Source organism: Eschrichtius robustus, chromosome 12 (assembly GCF_028021215.1).
Source record: "Eschrichtius robustus isolate mEscRob2 chromosome 12, mEscRob2.pri, whole genome shotgun sequence".
Classification (NCBI taxonomy): domain Eukaryota; kingdom Metazoa; phylum Chordata; class Mammalia; order Artiodactyla; family Eschrichtiidae; genus Eschrichtius; species Eschrichtius robustus.
Window position 1 is genome coordinate 94,666,229 of NC_090835.1, and position 18,026 is coordinate 94,684,254.

The 18,026-nt window shown below is 41.6% G+C and overlaps 1 protein-coding gene across 1 annotated transcript in view; it reads left to right on the forward strand.

Moving 5' to 3' along the window:
• Positions 1 to 288: 288 nt before the first annotated feature.
• The window catches only part of KIF13A (kinesin family member 13A), a 215,165-nt gene continuing 197,427 nt past the window's right edge, over positions 289 to 18,026 (forward strand). The window contains 2 exon segments of the mRNA XM_068557132.1: positions 289 to 383; positions 656 to 746. Of these exon segments, the coding sequence (XP_068413233.1) occupies positions 329 to 383; positions 656 to 746 (146 nt within the window). The 5' untranslated portion in view covers positions 289 to 328.

Genomic DNA, 18,026 nt, shown 5'->3' on the forward strand with positions numbered 1-18,026 from the left:
CGGGGCGGCCGCGAGGGGCCGCGGCGCTCTGCGGTCGGCTGGGCCGGCGCGGCTAGAGCGGCGCCTGGGCCCGGGCGGCGCGGCCTCCTCCCCGCCCGCCGCCGCCGCCGCGCCCCGCCCCGCGCGCCCGCCCGCGCGCCCGCCCCTCCCCGGGCCGCGGCCGTGCCCCGCGTCGCGCTCCCCCGGGATGGCCCGCGCGCCTCGGCGCTGCCTTACGGAGCACACGGCGGAGCAGCGGCGGCGGCGGCCGCGCTCGGGGGGCGCGCGGCTGCGGCTGCGGCGGCGCCGCGCGTGAAGGGCCGCCTGGGGCCGAGCGGGCGCCGCCAACATGTCGGATACCAAGGTAAAAGTTGCCGTCCGGGTCCGGCCCCTGAACCGACGAGGTGAGGAGCTTTCCGCTCGTTTTCGTTTGTGGTCGGGATGAGGGCGGGGGCAACTTTGGAAACTGCGGGGCCGCGGGGCTTGGGCGGCGGGAGCGGAGCCGGATCCGGGGCGCCGGGGCGGAGGCGGCGCCCGCACCGGCCGCGGGGACCCGGTGCGCCGGCTCCCGGCTCCGATCTCGGCCGCCTCCCGGGGAGTCCCGCGCGGCGCGCAGAGGCGGGCTGCGGGCACGGATGCTCGGCTTGGCAACGTTCGTTTTCCCTTTTGCTTTCAGAACTGGAACTGAACACCAAGTGCGTGGTGGAGATGGAAGGGAATCAAACGGTCCTGCACCCTCCTCCTTCTAACACCAAGCAGGGAGAAAGGTAAAGCGGGTGCCGAGAGGGCGGGCAGGAGGGTGCAGCCCCGCCGCCTCCTGCAAGTTTGAGCCAGGAAAATGGGAGTGCTCTTGCCTATTGTTAGGAGGACGGCTTCAAGTTTGTCGCACGCTCCTGTCTGAAGCTGTTGCAAGTCCAAGTTCCTCTCTCTCTTCCCTCTGCCCCCCTCCCCCTTGTCCCCTCCCATCTAGAGAGGCATCAGGCAGGGCACCCTGGCCTGAACCAGGACCAGTCCGCTGTGTCCCCGGCCGGCTTCGAGGCACCCGGAGGGGGCCGGATGGGACCCTAGAGATGATTAGTCCAATAGCCACATTTTACAGATGAGAAAACTGAGGCCTGAGGCGAGCAAGTGACCACCCCAAGGCCTGGTTCGTGGAACCCAGTGCCCCTGGTTGTTTCCACCACTGCACTGTTTGCTTTATTTGGCAGAATTGTTAAGGAACTTTGTATGTAAAATGGGGGGTGGGAGGGAACATCCCCCCACAATAAAGCAGAACAGTTTTGTACGATGCAGGCTCAGGCCTGGACCATTTAAGATCTATTTTTTTGTTGGTGCTGGGTTGAGATAATGCCTGAATGTAATGCGCGAATTTCGATTTTCAAGGAAACAAAAGTAGTGCCCGGAGCTGTGTAGACACTGGGGGGATGTTTAAAAGGGGCTGCATTTACTAGATGGCAACATTTGCATTTGAAAAGTGGTAACTGTTGGATCCTTATTAATTCTGCTCTATTCCACGCAACAGTATGGGAAAATGCCCTAAAATAATTTGAATATTTGGCATTTTTTTGGTAAGCCCCTGAGAAGAAAACGGTTGGAATTCATTTAGTGTAGCAATGCGGTAGCTTGTAAAAATAGGAAAGAGAAACCAGGGAGATTTGACAAAATTAATTCCTCTCTGACGCGAGTTTGTGTTTCTAAAAGTCACCTGTTGATTGATGTGTTACAATTTAGTGATTTTGTTGTTGTTGTTGTTGTTCTTCAGAGATTTTTTTCACTGAAGAGAGACTCTGAAGGTAGGGTTTGTTACTTTATTGCTAAAGGAAGCAACTGCCTTCATTATATAATCATGTGGTGTTCAGGCATAGTTTTACTAAATTTGGGGGAAGAAATTATCAGGAGGTAAGTTTGGGGAGTCTTTGCTTTTTGTGCTGAGGCTAGAAATTTTTATCCAATGTGCAAACATTCTGCTTCCTGTAGCAGATTGTTATGGTGATTGTAAATAGCTAAGTTGCATTGAAAATACGTTAAATACTTTTCAGTAATGGATGTATCCTTGAATAATGTTTTTAGATACATTTTAGATATTTATAGGATTTTTAGATACATTTATAGCAATGTAGTTGTATATTTCTTGGTGATAGTAAGTAAACTCATTGAGTAAATTAAGATATTTACAGATTAAATTAGTCACCCACATCACCAACATTTCCCTCCCCCCTGCCCCCCAAACTGAATATTGTTTGAGAAAAAAATTCTGCTGGGTCAGAGTCTTCAAAGCAGTCTAGGAAACAGGTAGAATGTTAACTCCTTTTATGTAGCTGTGGCTTCTGTTTCCCTTGCTGGTTTGACACCTGCTCCTTGTCACTCTTAACCATCAGGAGTGTTAACTGTTAGCTACTATTTAATGAAATGAAGCTTTGTCATTTGTGGGCAGACACAGATTTAGTGTGGTGGAATTTGGATTACAACTGTAGACGGTTGGAACTGCTAAATAATCAATTGATCATTTTTAGGGCCACCACTGTGGTTACTAATCAGCATCTTTTAAGTAATGATTTGAAGGGTGACTTGCGGATTTATCCATCTGCTTGCTTCTTGGCATAGCCCCTTATCTGGAACTATAATAATAGCACTGAAACATGGGTGTTCTCTTGTTCTGACCTCCTGACAGATATGATTCTTTGAGTGGTGGATGGGCCCTTTCTGTGGGATTCTGCCTGGGTACCTGTCATTCAGTTTACAGACAACTGGGAGGAGTGAACACAGCAGTGCTGCTTGCAGGTTAGGATTACTGTCTTTGCAAGGAGGGAGACACCAAATGCATTTTGATTTTCATTATGCAGCTTGGTTTTATGTTTCTCCAGTGGGTCTTCCCTTAAAGCAACAGTGCATTTAAAAATAGAAACAGCTCCTCCCTTGGGTTCTGGGTTGATTAATTGCAACGATGCTTCGTGTTACGTTTCCAATTCATTTCTATCATTTGTTTTGGATAGAGCTCAGAGCAAGGCAAGACTATTATTTTTCTTACCTATAAGTCCAAGGTTTGAAGTGTAAGAAGTTTTAAATTAATATTGGCAAACCTGTGTCAAATTGAAAATCACTTTTTTTTCTGAATATTGCAAGAAATTACAAATGTATTAACCATGGTTGGAATTTTAAGTTACTGGGTGAAAGCTTCCACTCCTACCAGTAAAAACAAGAGTGCATTGGTTTCCAGGAAAAGAAACAGATAGGCTTAGCTTTCGTAATTTTCCCCTTTTATGGAATCAAAGCCAAAACTACATGTTAAGGTCTAAAAGATCACAGGTCTTCTGAGGTTAAAGATGTTTGTTTTGGTTCTGAAATTCTAAGATTATAATACACGACAGAGGTCCAGGTTAATAGTTGATGTGTTTATCAATCACCATTCTGAAACATTAAGACATATATGAATGTATTTCTTAAAATACCATTGCATTACCATGCAGGAGACATTTATGAAGTTCAGATCATGCAGGTACCATGCTTAGCTCAGGGGATCCAAAGATCACTATGGACCCATTGCCTGTGCCAGAGACTCTCACCTTTGAGAGACGTGGGAAAACGGGAAAAAATAATTAAAATATAATGTGGTGGATTATGTAGATTACACTTTTCCCACTATATATACCGTATCATTTGGAAATTACCTGTTTGCTCTTCTGTCTCCTCTCCTCTCCTTGAGGCTCTGAGATCTGGGAAGGCAGGTACCTTGTCCTACTGACTTTTGTGTCCCATGCTTCCAAACAGCATCTGGCACATAGCAGGCCCTCAGCAAATGTCTGCAGTGTGATGGTTTGCAGTGTGATGGGAGTGCTGAGGAGGGGCTGTGGATGTGACCCGGGGTCCTGGCATCCTGCAAAGACAGGTGGCATTTGTGCCTGTCACGTGGGTGCTAAGAGTACAGGTTCACTTTTTCAAGATCGGGAGAAAGTCTTTTGTCAAAGTGAAAGCATACCTGCCTCAAATTACTTCTGGGTGATTGTGTGTGCGTGCGTGCAAGATGTGGAATAGGGTGCGGAAGCCAGGCAGTTCATGAAGGGGGAATAGAATGAGAACCCCTAATTTGCCAAAATAGGTAATAGTTTTAAAATCAAAGTATAACCAGATGTACAGTGCAAAGCCTTCCTCTCACCCTGGCTGTCATCCCTCCTCTTCCCATCCCCTCACCTCTCCAAAAAAAGGTAACCACAGTCATTAACTTCTCATGCATATTTTCAAATACACACACACACATTATATATATATATTTTTTTTTTTCCCACAAATATCTTTTCTATAATTAAATACCAGTATATTGACTCCTTCATTTTTTATTTTAATTTTTTTAGTATCCAGTATGGGTGGTAGTAGTGGTTTTAAAAATATACATACCCATGTGTATATAAATCTGATCTTTATAACTTTTAAGAAGTGAAGCTTTATCGTGAAAGTATAATGGAACTTGCTTTCTGCAGAGATTTTTGTTCTTACTTTAAATCATTTTAAAGTAAGTGAATTGTAGGGTAAGCATCCAAAGCAATGTGCATATATCAATATAACCTAGCTAAGTTAAAAGAAAAATTGGACTAAATTTAGGGTTTTAGTAAAAGAGCATCAAAGTTTTAACTTGCCCAATTTTTCCATACTGCAAGGTGGGCAGTGTAGCTTTTAAAGTATATGAGGGTGGGTCAGTGGAAGAAAGCTACATCTTGGTCGACTGCATCTATACTTTCTAGTGTATGCATTATATGTTGCAAGTGTTTGATTGTTTATTCTACCAGGCTGGCTTCCGCTGCTATTCCAAAGTCTTCTAGGATGGTCCCTTCTGCTCAAGTATATCCGTAGACCGGAAATTTAAAAATTAGTTAAAATCATATAAAATGAAAAAGATCCATCACCTAAGAAGCAGTAATATTCCACATTACCTGATTGACTTTGAGTTTTATTGTGTTTTCTGTGTTGTTACTCTTCTCTCTGGTTCAAATATTACAAAGTTGATTGTAAGAAAGCAGAGTATTTAGATTTCAATAATATAGGAGTGAGCATTCTTCATGCATGATATCAGTGGCATTTTAAAGAGTGTTATAATGGAATATTTTCATTAGCTGTCAACATTTTCCATTTCTTTGTTTTACAATAAAGATAGATTGTCATCTCTCTTTAAAAAACAGGACTAAAAGTAATTATAATGCTGTGTAGATAGTGATTTAAAAATTATTTTGTTCACAGTTGAACATTTTACATTATGCACTGTTGTGTGTACACATATGAAGGTTCATGAAAAAATTTACTATGTGCAATCTCTGTTGTTTAATACCACCTTTTTTTTTTAAAGGGAACTTTATTTTTATTTATTTATTTTTGGCTGCGTTGGGTCTTCGTTGCTGCACGGGCTTTCCCTAGTTGTGGCGAGCAGGGGCTACTCTTCATTGCACCGTATGGGCTTCTCATTGCGGTGGCTTTTCTCATTGTGGAGCACTGGCTCGTGGCGCGCAGTCTTCAGTAATTGTGGCTCGAGGGCTCTAGAGCGCAGGCTCCGTAGTTGTGGCACACGGGCTTAGTTGCTCCGCGGCATGTGGGATCTTCCTGGACCATGGCTCAAACCTGTGTCCCCTGCATTGGCAGGAGGATTCTTAACCACTGAGCCACCAGGGAAGCCCTACCTGCTTCTGTTTTAATTCATTTTAGAAATGATGGTTGTGACTTACAGAATTAATTTCACAACCCGCTAAATGGTCACAAGTTTATAATTTGAAAAATACAAGTTTAGTGGCTAAGAGGTTGGGTTCTGCATACATATATTTGTATATATATTTTAAAATCAGTGTAATAGTTTGAAGTGTGAAGTCGTTTTATAATTTATAAAGGCTGTGGTTTAAAAAGAAGAATCCTCTTCATTTTTAGTCCCAGAAGCAGTCACATATAGTGATTTTAGCTTATTCTTTTGGAATTTCCCTCCATATTTCTGAGTAACATGCTGGTAGTGCTAGTTTTTAATTCGTTCTCTCTGTTCTCTTTCTGTGCCTTATTCTCACCCCATCCCCGAATTCTCCCCATCCCCCATTTTCCCAATATAGTTATATAATGTATCAATATTTAGTGTTTCCATTATTTAAATGACTGTATAGAACATTATTTACAGTTGAGCCATGTATTCTTCCATGATTTCTCCTATCATACAAAACTTTTTGCTTTCCCTGGAGTTAATAATTGTTTTTATTTTTTCCCTTTCTCTCTAATTTGCTTCTTTTTTACGTACTTACCCTTAATTCAACATTTCAATTATCTGTCCCTTGCCCACATCTCCGTTCAAGACATTCGGATATATCAAGTGCTCTCTTGATTTCATCTTCTTAGAGACATTTCTCCTTGACCCTTCTAACATGTTCCTTTATGAACTGGTAACCTTCTCTGCCTGATGTAGCTGTCATCCTGGGGGTTCCTGTCACATCATTCTGAGAATTCCTTTTATTTCTCTTCTGTGTGGAATCTGTTTTTCTGTTTCCTTTTTCTTTCTTGGTTTGCTGCCTCAATTTTGTAGAGCATATCCTTTGGTAGCTTCCTGAGAAAGAATGTTTGGGAAGTAAGGGTTTTTGAAACCATGAAAATATCTTCATTCCACCCACTTGCCTCGTTAATAGTTTGGATGGGTATCAAATTCTATTTTGAAGATATTGTTGCTTTAATGTCTTCTAGCTTCCAGTGTTTCTCTTGAGAAGTCCAAAGCTATTTGGATTTCTAATCCTTTTGACGTGACCTAGATTTTCCCTTTCTGGAATCCTATAGAATATTTTCGTCCCCATTTTTGTGAAATCACAATGGTGGGCGTTTTGGACCTGGAAACTTGCATCCTTCAGTTCTGAAAAAAAACTTATTGAATTAATTCATTAGCAAACACTTTTTTAAATTTACTCAGTTCTTTTCTGGAACACTTATTTGGACATGGGGTTTCCTGAACTGGTCCTCTAATTACTTTATTTTTCCTTTCTACTTTTTATCTCTTGTTTTTATTCAACCTTCTGGGAGATTTCATCCACTTTATCTTTCAAGCTTATGTTTAATTTTTATCATATTTTTAATTTCCAAGAACTCTTTCAGTCTTTTTTTTTTAAAATAGCATCCTATGCTTGTTTTCTGGTTGTGGTATTTTCTGTGTCTTTCTGAGGACACTAATGATAGTTTCCTCTATATAGTCGGTCTTTTTTTTTTTTTTTTTTTTAGTGCATAGTTTTGTTGGTGTTGGTGTCTGTCTTTTATGTTAAATCTCAAATGTATAGATTTTGGGCTTTCTCTAGGACAAGGACTATATATGATTTATCTTTGTGTTCTTAGGGCCTAGATTCAAGAATGCCCAGCACACAGAAAGCATTTTGTAAATTCTCTTTGTTGTTTTAAAAAAAATTATTATTATTAAACAGTTCTGTCAACTCCCTTTTCTTTTTAGCTTCCAACAATAGAAATAAAAATGCTTTTCTTTTTCTTAAGAGCACGTGTAAATGCTAGAATTAAAGGTAGTAGCTGCCTTATACAACTCTTAGCTACCCACATTAATGAAGATCATCAGTGTAATCAGTATAAAAGCTGGAAAAATTGGAAAAATCCTGTTTTTGTATCACTATTGCAAAAATTTTAGTTAGGAGATTTTTTTTTTTTTTTGGTCATCATTAATTTTAAAATATATATGCTTGTTGGGCTGGGGAAATTTTTCAAAATGATACCAAACTGGCCAGTTTATCATCCTACCACTTGGCTTCTTCTGGCAAAATCTAGTTAGAGATAAGTGGATAACTTGGATTGTTTCCAATTTTCAATAAAATTACACATGCTGTGCACTCATATTTTAAAGAAATTTATAGGCCTTCTCTGGTGGCACAGTGGTTAAGAATCTGCCTGCCAGTGTAGGGGACACGGGTTCAAGCCCTGGTCTGGGAAGATCCCACATGCTGTGGAGCAACTAAGCCCATGTGCCACAACTACTGAGCCTGCACTCTAGAGCCTGCGAGCCACAACTACTGAGCCCACGCACCACAACTACTGAAGCCCGCACGCCTGGAACCTGTGCTCCACAACAAGAGAAGCCAGCACAATGAGAAGCTCGTGCACCGCAGCAAAGAGGTAGCCCCTGCTCACCGCAACTAGAGAAAGCCCGCGTGCAGCAACGAAGACCCAACACAGACAAAAATAAAAAAAAAAAAAAAGAAATTTATAAGAAAAAGTCTTCCACAGATAGTAAGCTTTCTGAAGACATCAAGGTCTCTCAGTTATTCAACCACAGTTACCCTTTCTCAAATCTTCCCTGGAGCTATTTAGAGTTTAAAGGACTTTGGAGAACATTACTGGCAAATGAAACGGAGAAACCAACAAGACATACAGAAACGCTCAGAAAGAGAACTTTGTACCTTCACAACATAGGAAATGAAGTTTACTAACAACACAGCTGTCAATAAAAGGAGTATGCTAAAATTCACATTAAAACAATCAAGAGTTGATTTATATGGGATTCAAGAGCTATCTTTTCAAAGATTACTCTACACAATATTTCTGGGAATTTAGATTTGCAAATATAAGAAGACAATATGAGAAATTCTTCCTTGGAAATTAGTTTATTTGGCATTTTACCACCCAACAACTATGTGGAAGCTAAATAAGCATGGGAAAAATGTCAAGTTTTCACATCTCTAAAATTTTATTGTAAAAATGGGTAATTCTTATATTTGATTGTAAGATCTAAGGTTAAAAAAAGAAAAGTAGAGAGGAGAAATTCTTGTAGACTCTCAGAATTAGGAGGACAACCTGTCCAAGCCTCATCATTTGCTTGAATGCAGTCTTGATTTCATTTTACTACGAGATGAACAATTCAGTGAATCATTGATGAAGCAGTAGAACTGTTTTACCAAATCATTCTTGAAATGAACTTTTCACATCAAAGCACAATTGTATCTTTTAAAAAGATTGCTTCCTTAGATACTCTAAAATGTTTTATAAGAAGCATGGCAGAAATTTAAAGGGGGGGGTGGGGGCAGGGGGAAGGTGTCATTGTCTGGGCAAACCTAACAAATCCATTATTCTTATTTTTCCCCTTTCTTCATTTTGTCCTTGTCCATATAATATAAATATTTGTAATTACAATTTTGTGTTTTGCTTTTCTCGCATTTATATTTTGTCATGCAACATAGTTTTCATAATTATAATTTTAATAATTGAGTAGTTTGTTGAATTTCATAATTTTAAACCATATTTCTATATTTCTGGACCTGAAAGTTGTTCCTCTTAATGATTGTAAATAACTGAGAGCATCTTCAAGGAACTTTTTAAGAATCCTTTGCTAATTGCAAGGCATTTCTTCCCAAGCAAGCTTGCTACCACAAAAATACATCTTTGAAATTGTATGATAACATGAACTATTCCCTTATATTAAAATGGAGTTAAAAGTTGATAATTTTCAGATGTAAGTATGAGCTAGGTCATGGAAAAGATGATTTTGTGTGGACAGGAACAACCCAGGGGTTCTCACACTGAAGAGTGCATCAGGGGACTTCCCTGGTGGTCCAGTGGTTAAGAATCTGCATTCCAGTGAAGGGGATGCAGGTTCAATCCCTGGTCAGGGAACTAAGATCTCACAGGGCATGGGGCAACTAAGCTCACATGCCGCAACTACTGAGCCCTCCCGCCACAACTACTGAGCCCGTGTGCCACAACTAGAGAAAAAGCCCGCATGCCACAATGAAGAGCCCATGTGCTGCAACTAAGATCCGATGCAGCCAAATAAATAAATATCGAAAAAAGAAAAAAACAGTCCTCCCAAAAGGTTCTGATCCAGTAGCTTGGCTTGAGAATTTGCATTTCTAACAAGTTCCCAGGGGACGCTGATGCTGTTAGCTGTGGACCAAGCTTTGAGAATCACTGCTTTAGACCAGGACTGTCCAATAGAATTTTCTGTGATGATGGAAATGTTCTACACATCTGCTGTCCAATATGGTAACCACTGGCCATGCATGATTACTGAGCACTTGAAATGTGGCTAGTGCAACCAAAGAACTGAATTTTAAATTTTATTTCATTTTCATTAGTTTAAATTTAAACTGCAGGTGGCTACTGTATTGGACAGTAGGGGTCTGGACATGGTTCTAAACCTTGGTTGCATATTAGAATCACCTGGGGGGCTTTAAAAATCGATGCCTGGGTCCTACCCCCAGAGTTTCTGGCTTAATTGGGCTGTAGTGCACCTTAGGCACTGGGATTTTTAAATGCTTTCCAGATGTCCCAGTTAACGATTGTTGTTTAACAAATCATCCCTAAAGTTAGTGGTCTGAAACCACCATTTTTTAATGCCCCTGGATTCTGTGGGTCAGGAATTTGGACAAAGTAGATATGACTTGTCTCTGCTCCTCAGCGTCTGGTGTCTCATCTTGAAGACTAGAAGTCTGAGGGTGTAGTCATCGGAGGGCTTGACCGGGTTCAACGTCGGAGGTGGTTAACGCACATGGTTGGTAGTTGATTCTCATGTGTAGTGAAGGTTGACAAACACTGATCTAGTTTAATAAACCAGGTTTTAAAGCCCAGTTTCACAGCTTGTCCTTTGGTTTATTTTACCATTCTGATTGTGATCATGTATGCAAATTCTCATAACCATTAACATTCTCAAAACTAAAGTCTGAAAGCCTCATAAAATCAACCTAAATATTTACCTTATTAAGGCGACTTATGGAACTTTAATAGGGTCTTCGTATTATTATGAAAGTTAAGCCTCACAAAGTTAAATAAATTCTCTCCCATTTGAGAAAAAAAGCCTCCTATTCTCTAGCCAGGTGTATTTAATCAAAATACCTCTTCTTATTTGTTTTTACTTAAATTGTGGCAGAGGGGGAAGGAATTACCTCGATTATCTAGATGAGGGTACTTGCCTATCCTTCAGCGGACTGCTCCACCTGACTTCTTGGGAAGCACGGGTTTCTCAGCTTTCTAATGGCCTGTGGACCACAATTCCCTGCTTCAGACCCTGGAACTATGTGGCAGTCCCAACCTCAGCTCCTGTACCATCGCAGAGCCCTAGGGACCCCATCTGTGTGGAGGCTCAGGACGGTGTGATGACTGGATGGGAAGTCTGGATGCTGCAGGGTCCTGCCACTAACGTGGTCTGTATCCTTGAGCTAGCCATTAACACTTCATCTGTCAAACTGCGGGCTAAACCAGGTAACCGGTAAGGTTTTTTAAGCTCTAAAATTTAGATTTATCTCAACTATACTTACATGTAGAGTTGAATCAAATAGAGTAATAGGTAACATTTACAGGGGCTGAAATGGGTTGGGTTGTAATTTACTTCTTGTCAGAGTGTTAGGAAAACCGGGGAGGAAGGGTCACTGTTCTTGGGAGGCTCTGTTTGCTTGCAGTAGCTGATGCGAGAATTGAAGGTGTCAAGTGAAATAAGACAGCCACTAGCTCCAGATAGCTGAAGCCATTATCAGCTAGCTGGGGAGCCTGGGTTCCTTACACATTCTACATGCCTCCTGTCTCAGCTAGAACAGCAGCTTTTATACGTGCCTACAGGGCATTATAAATCTTCTGATTTGGTCCTTTCAATTAGTTTTTATCTTGTACAGTTGTGTTCTTTTGGGGAACCAGTGATTTTTAAGTTGTTCTTGCAGGCATACAGCTGTTTTATGTGATAAGGCTGTATGTATGGGGGTGGAGAAATGACATTTCCAGAGCTGTTAGCCTAAAACTTCCTTGCGCAGTTTGTTTTGTTTCTGAAGGTTCTGTTGTAACCTAACCAAAAGTATGGTTAATTCCCAGTATTTGTTATCTTCAACTGTGAGATGAATTCTATTTAGTGGGAAAGAGAAGGAGAGAGAGTGAGAGAGAGAAAGGGGGGAGAGAGAGAGTGAGAGTGTTTCCTTTCAGGTTTGTGTCCTCTTACCCATTCTTTTGAAAGCAGAGTGGAGTTATTGATTCTGTCTGGCCCTTTAGAGTCTGGTCTGTAGGTGTGATGAGCTTTGCTACTGTTAGAAGAGGTGTGAGGAAAGCATCTGTATGCAGTTCCCTTGAGGGAAGAAGTTCGGAGCCTTGTTTTTTTAAAAGACAGGGAACAGGAAGGAAGGCTTTGAGGAAAGGGAAGCTTTACCCTTTGTTGTTGGCTCTTTGTGTTGTCTTGAAGTGACACTCCCTAGATTGTACACCCACCATGAATGACCACAACTATTCACGTATCTCAAGCTGGGAGCCTCAGGGGAAAATCAGAAAGGGCAAAACCATGCTGAACTGCTCAGGCATTCTGTTGCAATATTGAGTAGATTTATCCCCAGTTTTGGAAGGGCCATGCAGTTAACCCTCATGTAGTTTGTTGAGCAGATTAATAAGCCTTTAAATATACTTACATTTTGTAGTTTAATAAAACAAGTCCTCAGAATTGATGCTTTGTGTGCCCACCTATCTATAATCCCAGCTCAGTGGAGAATGTCAAGATGTATAGCTGAACTTGTAACTGCTCTTTTTTAAATTGGATAACAAACTGTTAGGGTTTTTTGTTTTGTTTTTTCTTTTGTTCTCTATCTTTAATGACTTCTATTTATATTGTTAATTAAAGTTTAGTATTCCTTGTACAAATTGTAACAGGGGATGGTTACATTATTGTGTTAAGAAAGAGCCTTAAAATTACTTGTGTCAAGGGTAATGCTTTGAGTAAGGAGGAAGGAGTGTGGTAGGGAAAGCTTATCAAGATAATGGTGTTAAATTTGAGCAGCCTTATCCAGTTTTAAACATCTGCCTTTTTGATCTAGAGTTACTGTAACAAACAGGTAACATTAGCATGGTAATGTAACTAAGTTTGTTTTGTTTTGTTTTTGTTTTTGAAGCCTTTAAGTTTTGCTGGCTTTGATAGTTATCAATAGAATAGTATTCCCCTCTCTGCAATGACAGCTTACTTTGCGTTTTTATGATGAATTATGCAGTGGAAATAATTTTTCCCAATTTTTTTTCTTTTAAATACTGAATAAGGAGTCTTCCTTGTTTGTGTGTATAAATGAATTTTTCTGAATGGCAGGGTACATCTTTGCTTTTGTAGTTTGATACATTGAAATAACCTCACCCATCTATTTAAAAGTTAGCCCAGATAAAGTTTAAATGTTCATAAGTATGTGAATTACTTTGTATTTGAGCCAGAGCTTTTAGTCAATGAAAGGAAATCTTTTATTTGCCTTTTGTGTGTTTCTGTGGCCATCGGTTGGGTGTAAATATCTAGTTTTGTAAAACACTATCAAGTATTGTGACAGAATGATGTAGTGGTGGAGAGCCACTCAGAGGACTTGGGAGACCAACTGCTTATATTTGAAACTGACTATGCAACTGACCGAGCTGCAAAATGTCCGGCAAGTCCCTTAACCCTCTGTGCCTGTATTTCCTCATCAGTAAAATGGGAATAATAAAATTACAGACCCATAGCGGTTGTTGTGAGGATTACCTGAAAAACTGGGTTCACCTCTTGGTGGGTGTCAGAGAGGGAGAAGGAGGATTTATTACTTGTAGCAAGTAAGGAAAACACCGGGGATCTTTCTCAAAGCTGTGGCTCCCCAGCAGCAGAATTGGGGAAGTTTTAAGCTAAGAGTACGTGCATATTCATGAAGGGGCTTGAGCCCAGGAGAATTCAGCATAGAATTGGGGCAGAGGTCAACAGAGTCCAGGCTTTAGTTGATTGAAGTCACACAAGGTCAACTTCATCATTCTGTCCTCCACCAGGGTGGGGACCTTATTTCCTACAGACTCAAAAATATGTATCAGATTACTATGTGTATCCCTTGAGGAGGAACTAGGACTCTGTTTTATCGCTGAACTGTGTTTCTTGACTGCTTTCCCTTTGTTCCTGCATTCCCTCGCTTCATTTAAGAGCATTAATTACTGAGACCTGTTCAAGGGCAAGCATTGTGGCCAGGTTTAGATCCCAAAATGGCTTAGGTCAAAATGGCATCTCTTCTGTCAAGGAAGCCATGCCTGGTTCACTTCCTCCCGGGACCCCCTACCCCATCTGTTTATAATAGCAGGGTACCTTGCACAGAGCACACATCAAGTGTTGACAATTTAATATTTTTATTAACACGGAACACTTAAAGCTTGTTGACCTACGCTTTGCTTCTCATTCCAAGTTTAATAAATGAAGTTTTTTTTTTTTAACAACTAAGAAGAGCAAGTAAAGAAGGACGTCTCGAAAGTTTTGCTTTTGTTATGAATTTTCTGATTACTTCTGATTTAAATGTGGACACTTCATGCAGTATGTGTTTGAAAGACCACCTTTGTGGTGTTAAATCAGACACTTGCCATGTCTCAGCTGACAGACCACAGGAGCACTGCTCTGTGGAGATGGATGTGTTGAATTTTGTTGAAAGGGAAATTCCTTCTGTGACAGGTGTTCACCAGTCTGGTCATTTGGCAGTCATTCATTTGGGTAAAGAATATATGCCCATAAATTGTATGTGAACACATTGGGAAGTGAAATTTTTTGACAGAATTTTGACATGTTTGTAAAAGTATGTTTGGGAAGAATGGGGGGCTGGTGATAGGAGGGTGCACCAAAGCCCTGGGATAAGATCTGAGGGGGATAAGATACGCAGTGCAAAGAGCTTGCCCTGGAATTTGACGCATTACCAAACTATCTGAATAACAAGAGAGCCTGTTTGGAGACGTGCATAGGGATGGGACTGTAGCCCTAATTGTGCAACTTCAGCTCTGTGTTCCAGGTAGTGGGTGTCCGTCCATTGTTTCCTTAGACACAGTATGTTCTCAGTAAATGTCTGTTGTGCTTGATTGTATTTCTGTTAATTGAATATATGGTTACTAGGCTGTAGTTAGTGTAGGAGATTTGTAGATGGTCAGTACTACCTAGTCATAGACTGACTTCTGAGGAAATGAACATCTGAAGCTACCGAAACATTGTATTCAGTAATATTGGGTTTCTGTGCTTTCTTTTTTTTTCTTTCTGAGGAAACTGACTGTATTATCCCAGTCCCCAGGCTGGTGACTCTTGTTCCAATGTTTACCATACTGGAGACATGGACTCAGGGACTCTCTATTAAAAATTCATGGAAGCAACCTAAATGTCCATCGACAGATGAATGGATAAAGAAGATGTGGCACATATATACAATGGAATATTACTCAGCCATAAAAAGAAATGAAATGGAGGTATTTGTAATGAGGTGGATGGAGTTAGAGTCTGTCATACAGAGTGAAGTAAGTCAGAAAGAGAAAAACAAATACAGTATGCTAACACATATATACGGAATCTAAGGGGAAAAAAAAGGCCATGAAGAACCTAGTGGCAAGACGGGAATAAAGACACAGACCTACTAGAGAATAGACTTGAGGATATGGGGAGGGGGTGGGGTGAGATGTGACAGGGTAAGAGAGTGTCATGGACATATATACACTACCAAATGTAAAATAGATAACTAGTGGGAAGCAGCCGCATAGCACAGGGAGATCAGCTCGGTGCTTTGTGACCACCTAGAGGGGTGGGATGGGGAGGGTGGGAGGGAGGGAGATGCAAGAGGGAAGAGAAATGGGAACATATTGTATATGTATAACTGATTCACTTTGTTATAAAGCAGAAGCTAACACACCATTGTAAGGCAATTATACTTCAATAAAGATGTTTAAAAAAAAATTCAAAATAGAGCTATAGTTTTTCTGTATATCTGGTTCTCTGGCACCCCTTAACTGAATATACATTATCCTGAACTCTCTTATATATTTATCTGTTTGTTGGTAATCTTCTGGTTTTTGGTAGTCTTTCACTGACACACAAATTCAGAAAATACATTTAGGTTATTTCACAGAAATATTCGAGTTTCCTTTGAACTTACTAGTCATTTTCTTAAACATTTTTTGCAAAAAGATACACAAATATGGAAACCTAAATGCATGCAGATTTGTGGGGTTTTTTAATAAGGGAGTGATGTACGCCTTCTCAGAAATTTTGGTCAGATTATCCAATTTCCTGTGTGCAGAAATACACGAAAACTAAAGAGGAAGATAAAGAAAAATTTTGATGTACTAAATACTTTGTACATTTACGTGAATGATCATCGAGTGTGTGCTTTGCTTTTCTCCTTTCTCCCTCTGCGTGTCAAACACCTCGGCCAACATTCCCAGCCTGTGGCTTTGTAAGTGGGGAAAATACAGGCATGTTCCTCCTGTTTGCCTCACCCTCTCTCAGCTGTGTCCTTTGATGTCTTCCAGGCTCTGAGAATTTGGTGCTGCTGCCCTTGTTCCACCCCGGGAAGCAAGAGAACTTGATGGGGCGGTGGGAGGAGGAAGAATTAAAGCAATTGAATTGGCCTGGGCCCTGACCTTCCTGGCCCTCGTCAAAGCCGTCTCAGTGATCTGGAGTCAGCATTAGGCTGAGACTGGGGAGACAGGGTCAGACTACATGTGCCCCATTCCGTAGCTGGAATGTTTTAAAGTATCTGAGGTATGTATTAGGTATCTTCAATTTTCATTTGGGAAGATAAAGCCTTTTACTTGATTAGTCAACCTTCATGGTTAAACGGCTGTTAATCAGCATGAATCAGAGCCTGTCAGAAAGTATCATTCCAGGTGGGACACTGAATGCAGAGGAACATTTTTATTTCAGGATTCTGAGACAGGGGATCTAATAACAACACGAAAGTGAAGCGATTTCACATCAGTTACACGCTTACAGCAATTTGCCTGCTTCAGTTACCGGTGTGTGTTTGATTCTGATCAATTTCAACACGGTCTTTGACTGTAAGTCTGGATCCTGGATAGGCCTGGCTCTGGGAACTCCTCCCTAAGCCTCTCATTGAGTGAATTCTTTCTAGGGATGTCACTGATAGGTCCTGGTAGGAGTGCTGAGCAGAAATAGGTTATAGCCATTCAAAAGCCTTGAATCCGTTCCCCTCATCATTCTGGTGCCCTTCCTGCATCCATGTGGCCAAAACCTGTGGCCCTGAGTAAAGACAGAAATAAGTATTGCAGAAGGCCAGCTTGTTCACATGTGTTTGCCTACAGTGGGCTGCTGTGAACGTGCAAGCAGGTTGGTCCTTGATCTGCTTTAGAGTTGGTTAAGTAGGAGTAATGTGGCATTTGTGGTGGGTACTGAAAACTCGTTAGGATTTGAATGTGTAGAAAACCAAACCAAAGCTACCTCTTTCTGGCATCTCCTCCTTGAAATCACCAAGCCCCTGGGTAGAATGAGGTAATTTTAGAGTATCCTCCCTTGTAATGTTTGCAGTGCAAATGCTTGCTCGCCGGAGCCCCGTGGTCCCATTCTTGAAGCCACCCACTGCCCTGCTCGTCCCACAGGTGCCCCGTGTCATCAGGAAGTAGCGGGCTGCCCTTTTCTGAGCCAGGTGGAATTGAGAGAAGCTGTAGTTTAGGAACTGGTGTGCATTTCGGGGCCTATACACTGGGAAAAAACAATACTGTTCATGTTTCTAGTTTTCTGAAAAGCTGTCTTTCGCGAAAGCTCTTCAGTTCTTGTGGCTTCTCGCTTGCAGTATGTGGCCCTTTAGTAAAGACTTGTGCTTTGACAGCAGGGTATCACATCAGCACACACAGCCACGTGGCACCGGAGTCCTGACTGTGAATATGTCCCTGTGTGAAAATTGTCAGCGAGGGCAGAGGCCCTGGCCAGTATCTGGTGCCACCTGCTCTGGGGGCTGTTGCATGGAGGCCAGCCAGGTGGGAACTGCCTAGTATCTCCTGCACTCGCTCTGACGGGGGCGGCAGATAGATGCTAACATGGCTCCTTGCTGTTTTGCACAGTTTAGTGAATGATCTTCGGGGTGTGTCAGTCTTCCGAACTTGGAAGCACTTGTTTCTCATTTTGGCCAGGCTCTAGCCTTGACATTGGGCTGGACTTTTGGGAAGAAGCTTGGCGTTTTATATTTTAATAAACTGTCCAATCTTCTTTGTCTCTGTTGGTGGTTGGGGAGCTCTGTGGGTGGTGGAGAGGAGATAGAGCACATGTAGGCATCGTGTGGGTACCTTAGCCCCAGTGCACCGACCACTTGCCACCTCCACCCCAAAGGTCAGCT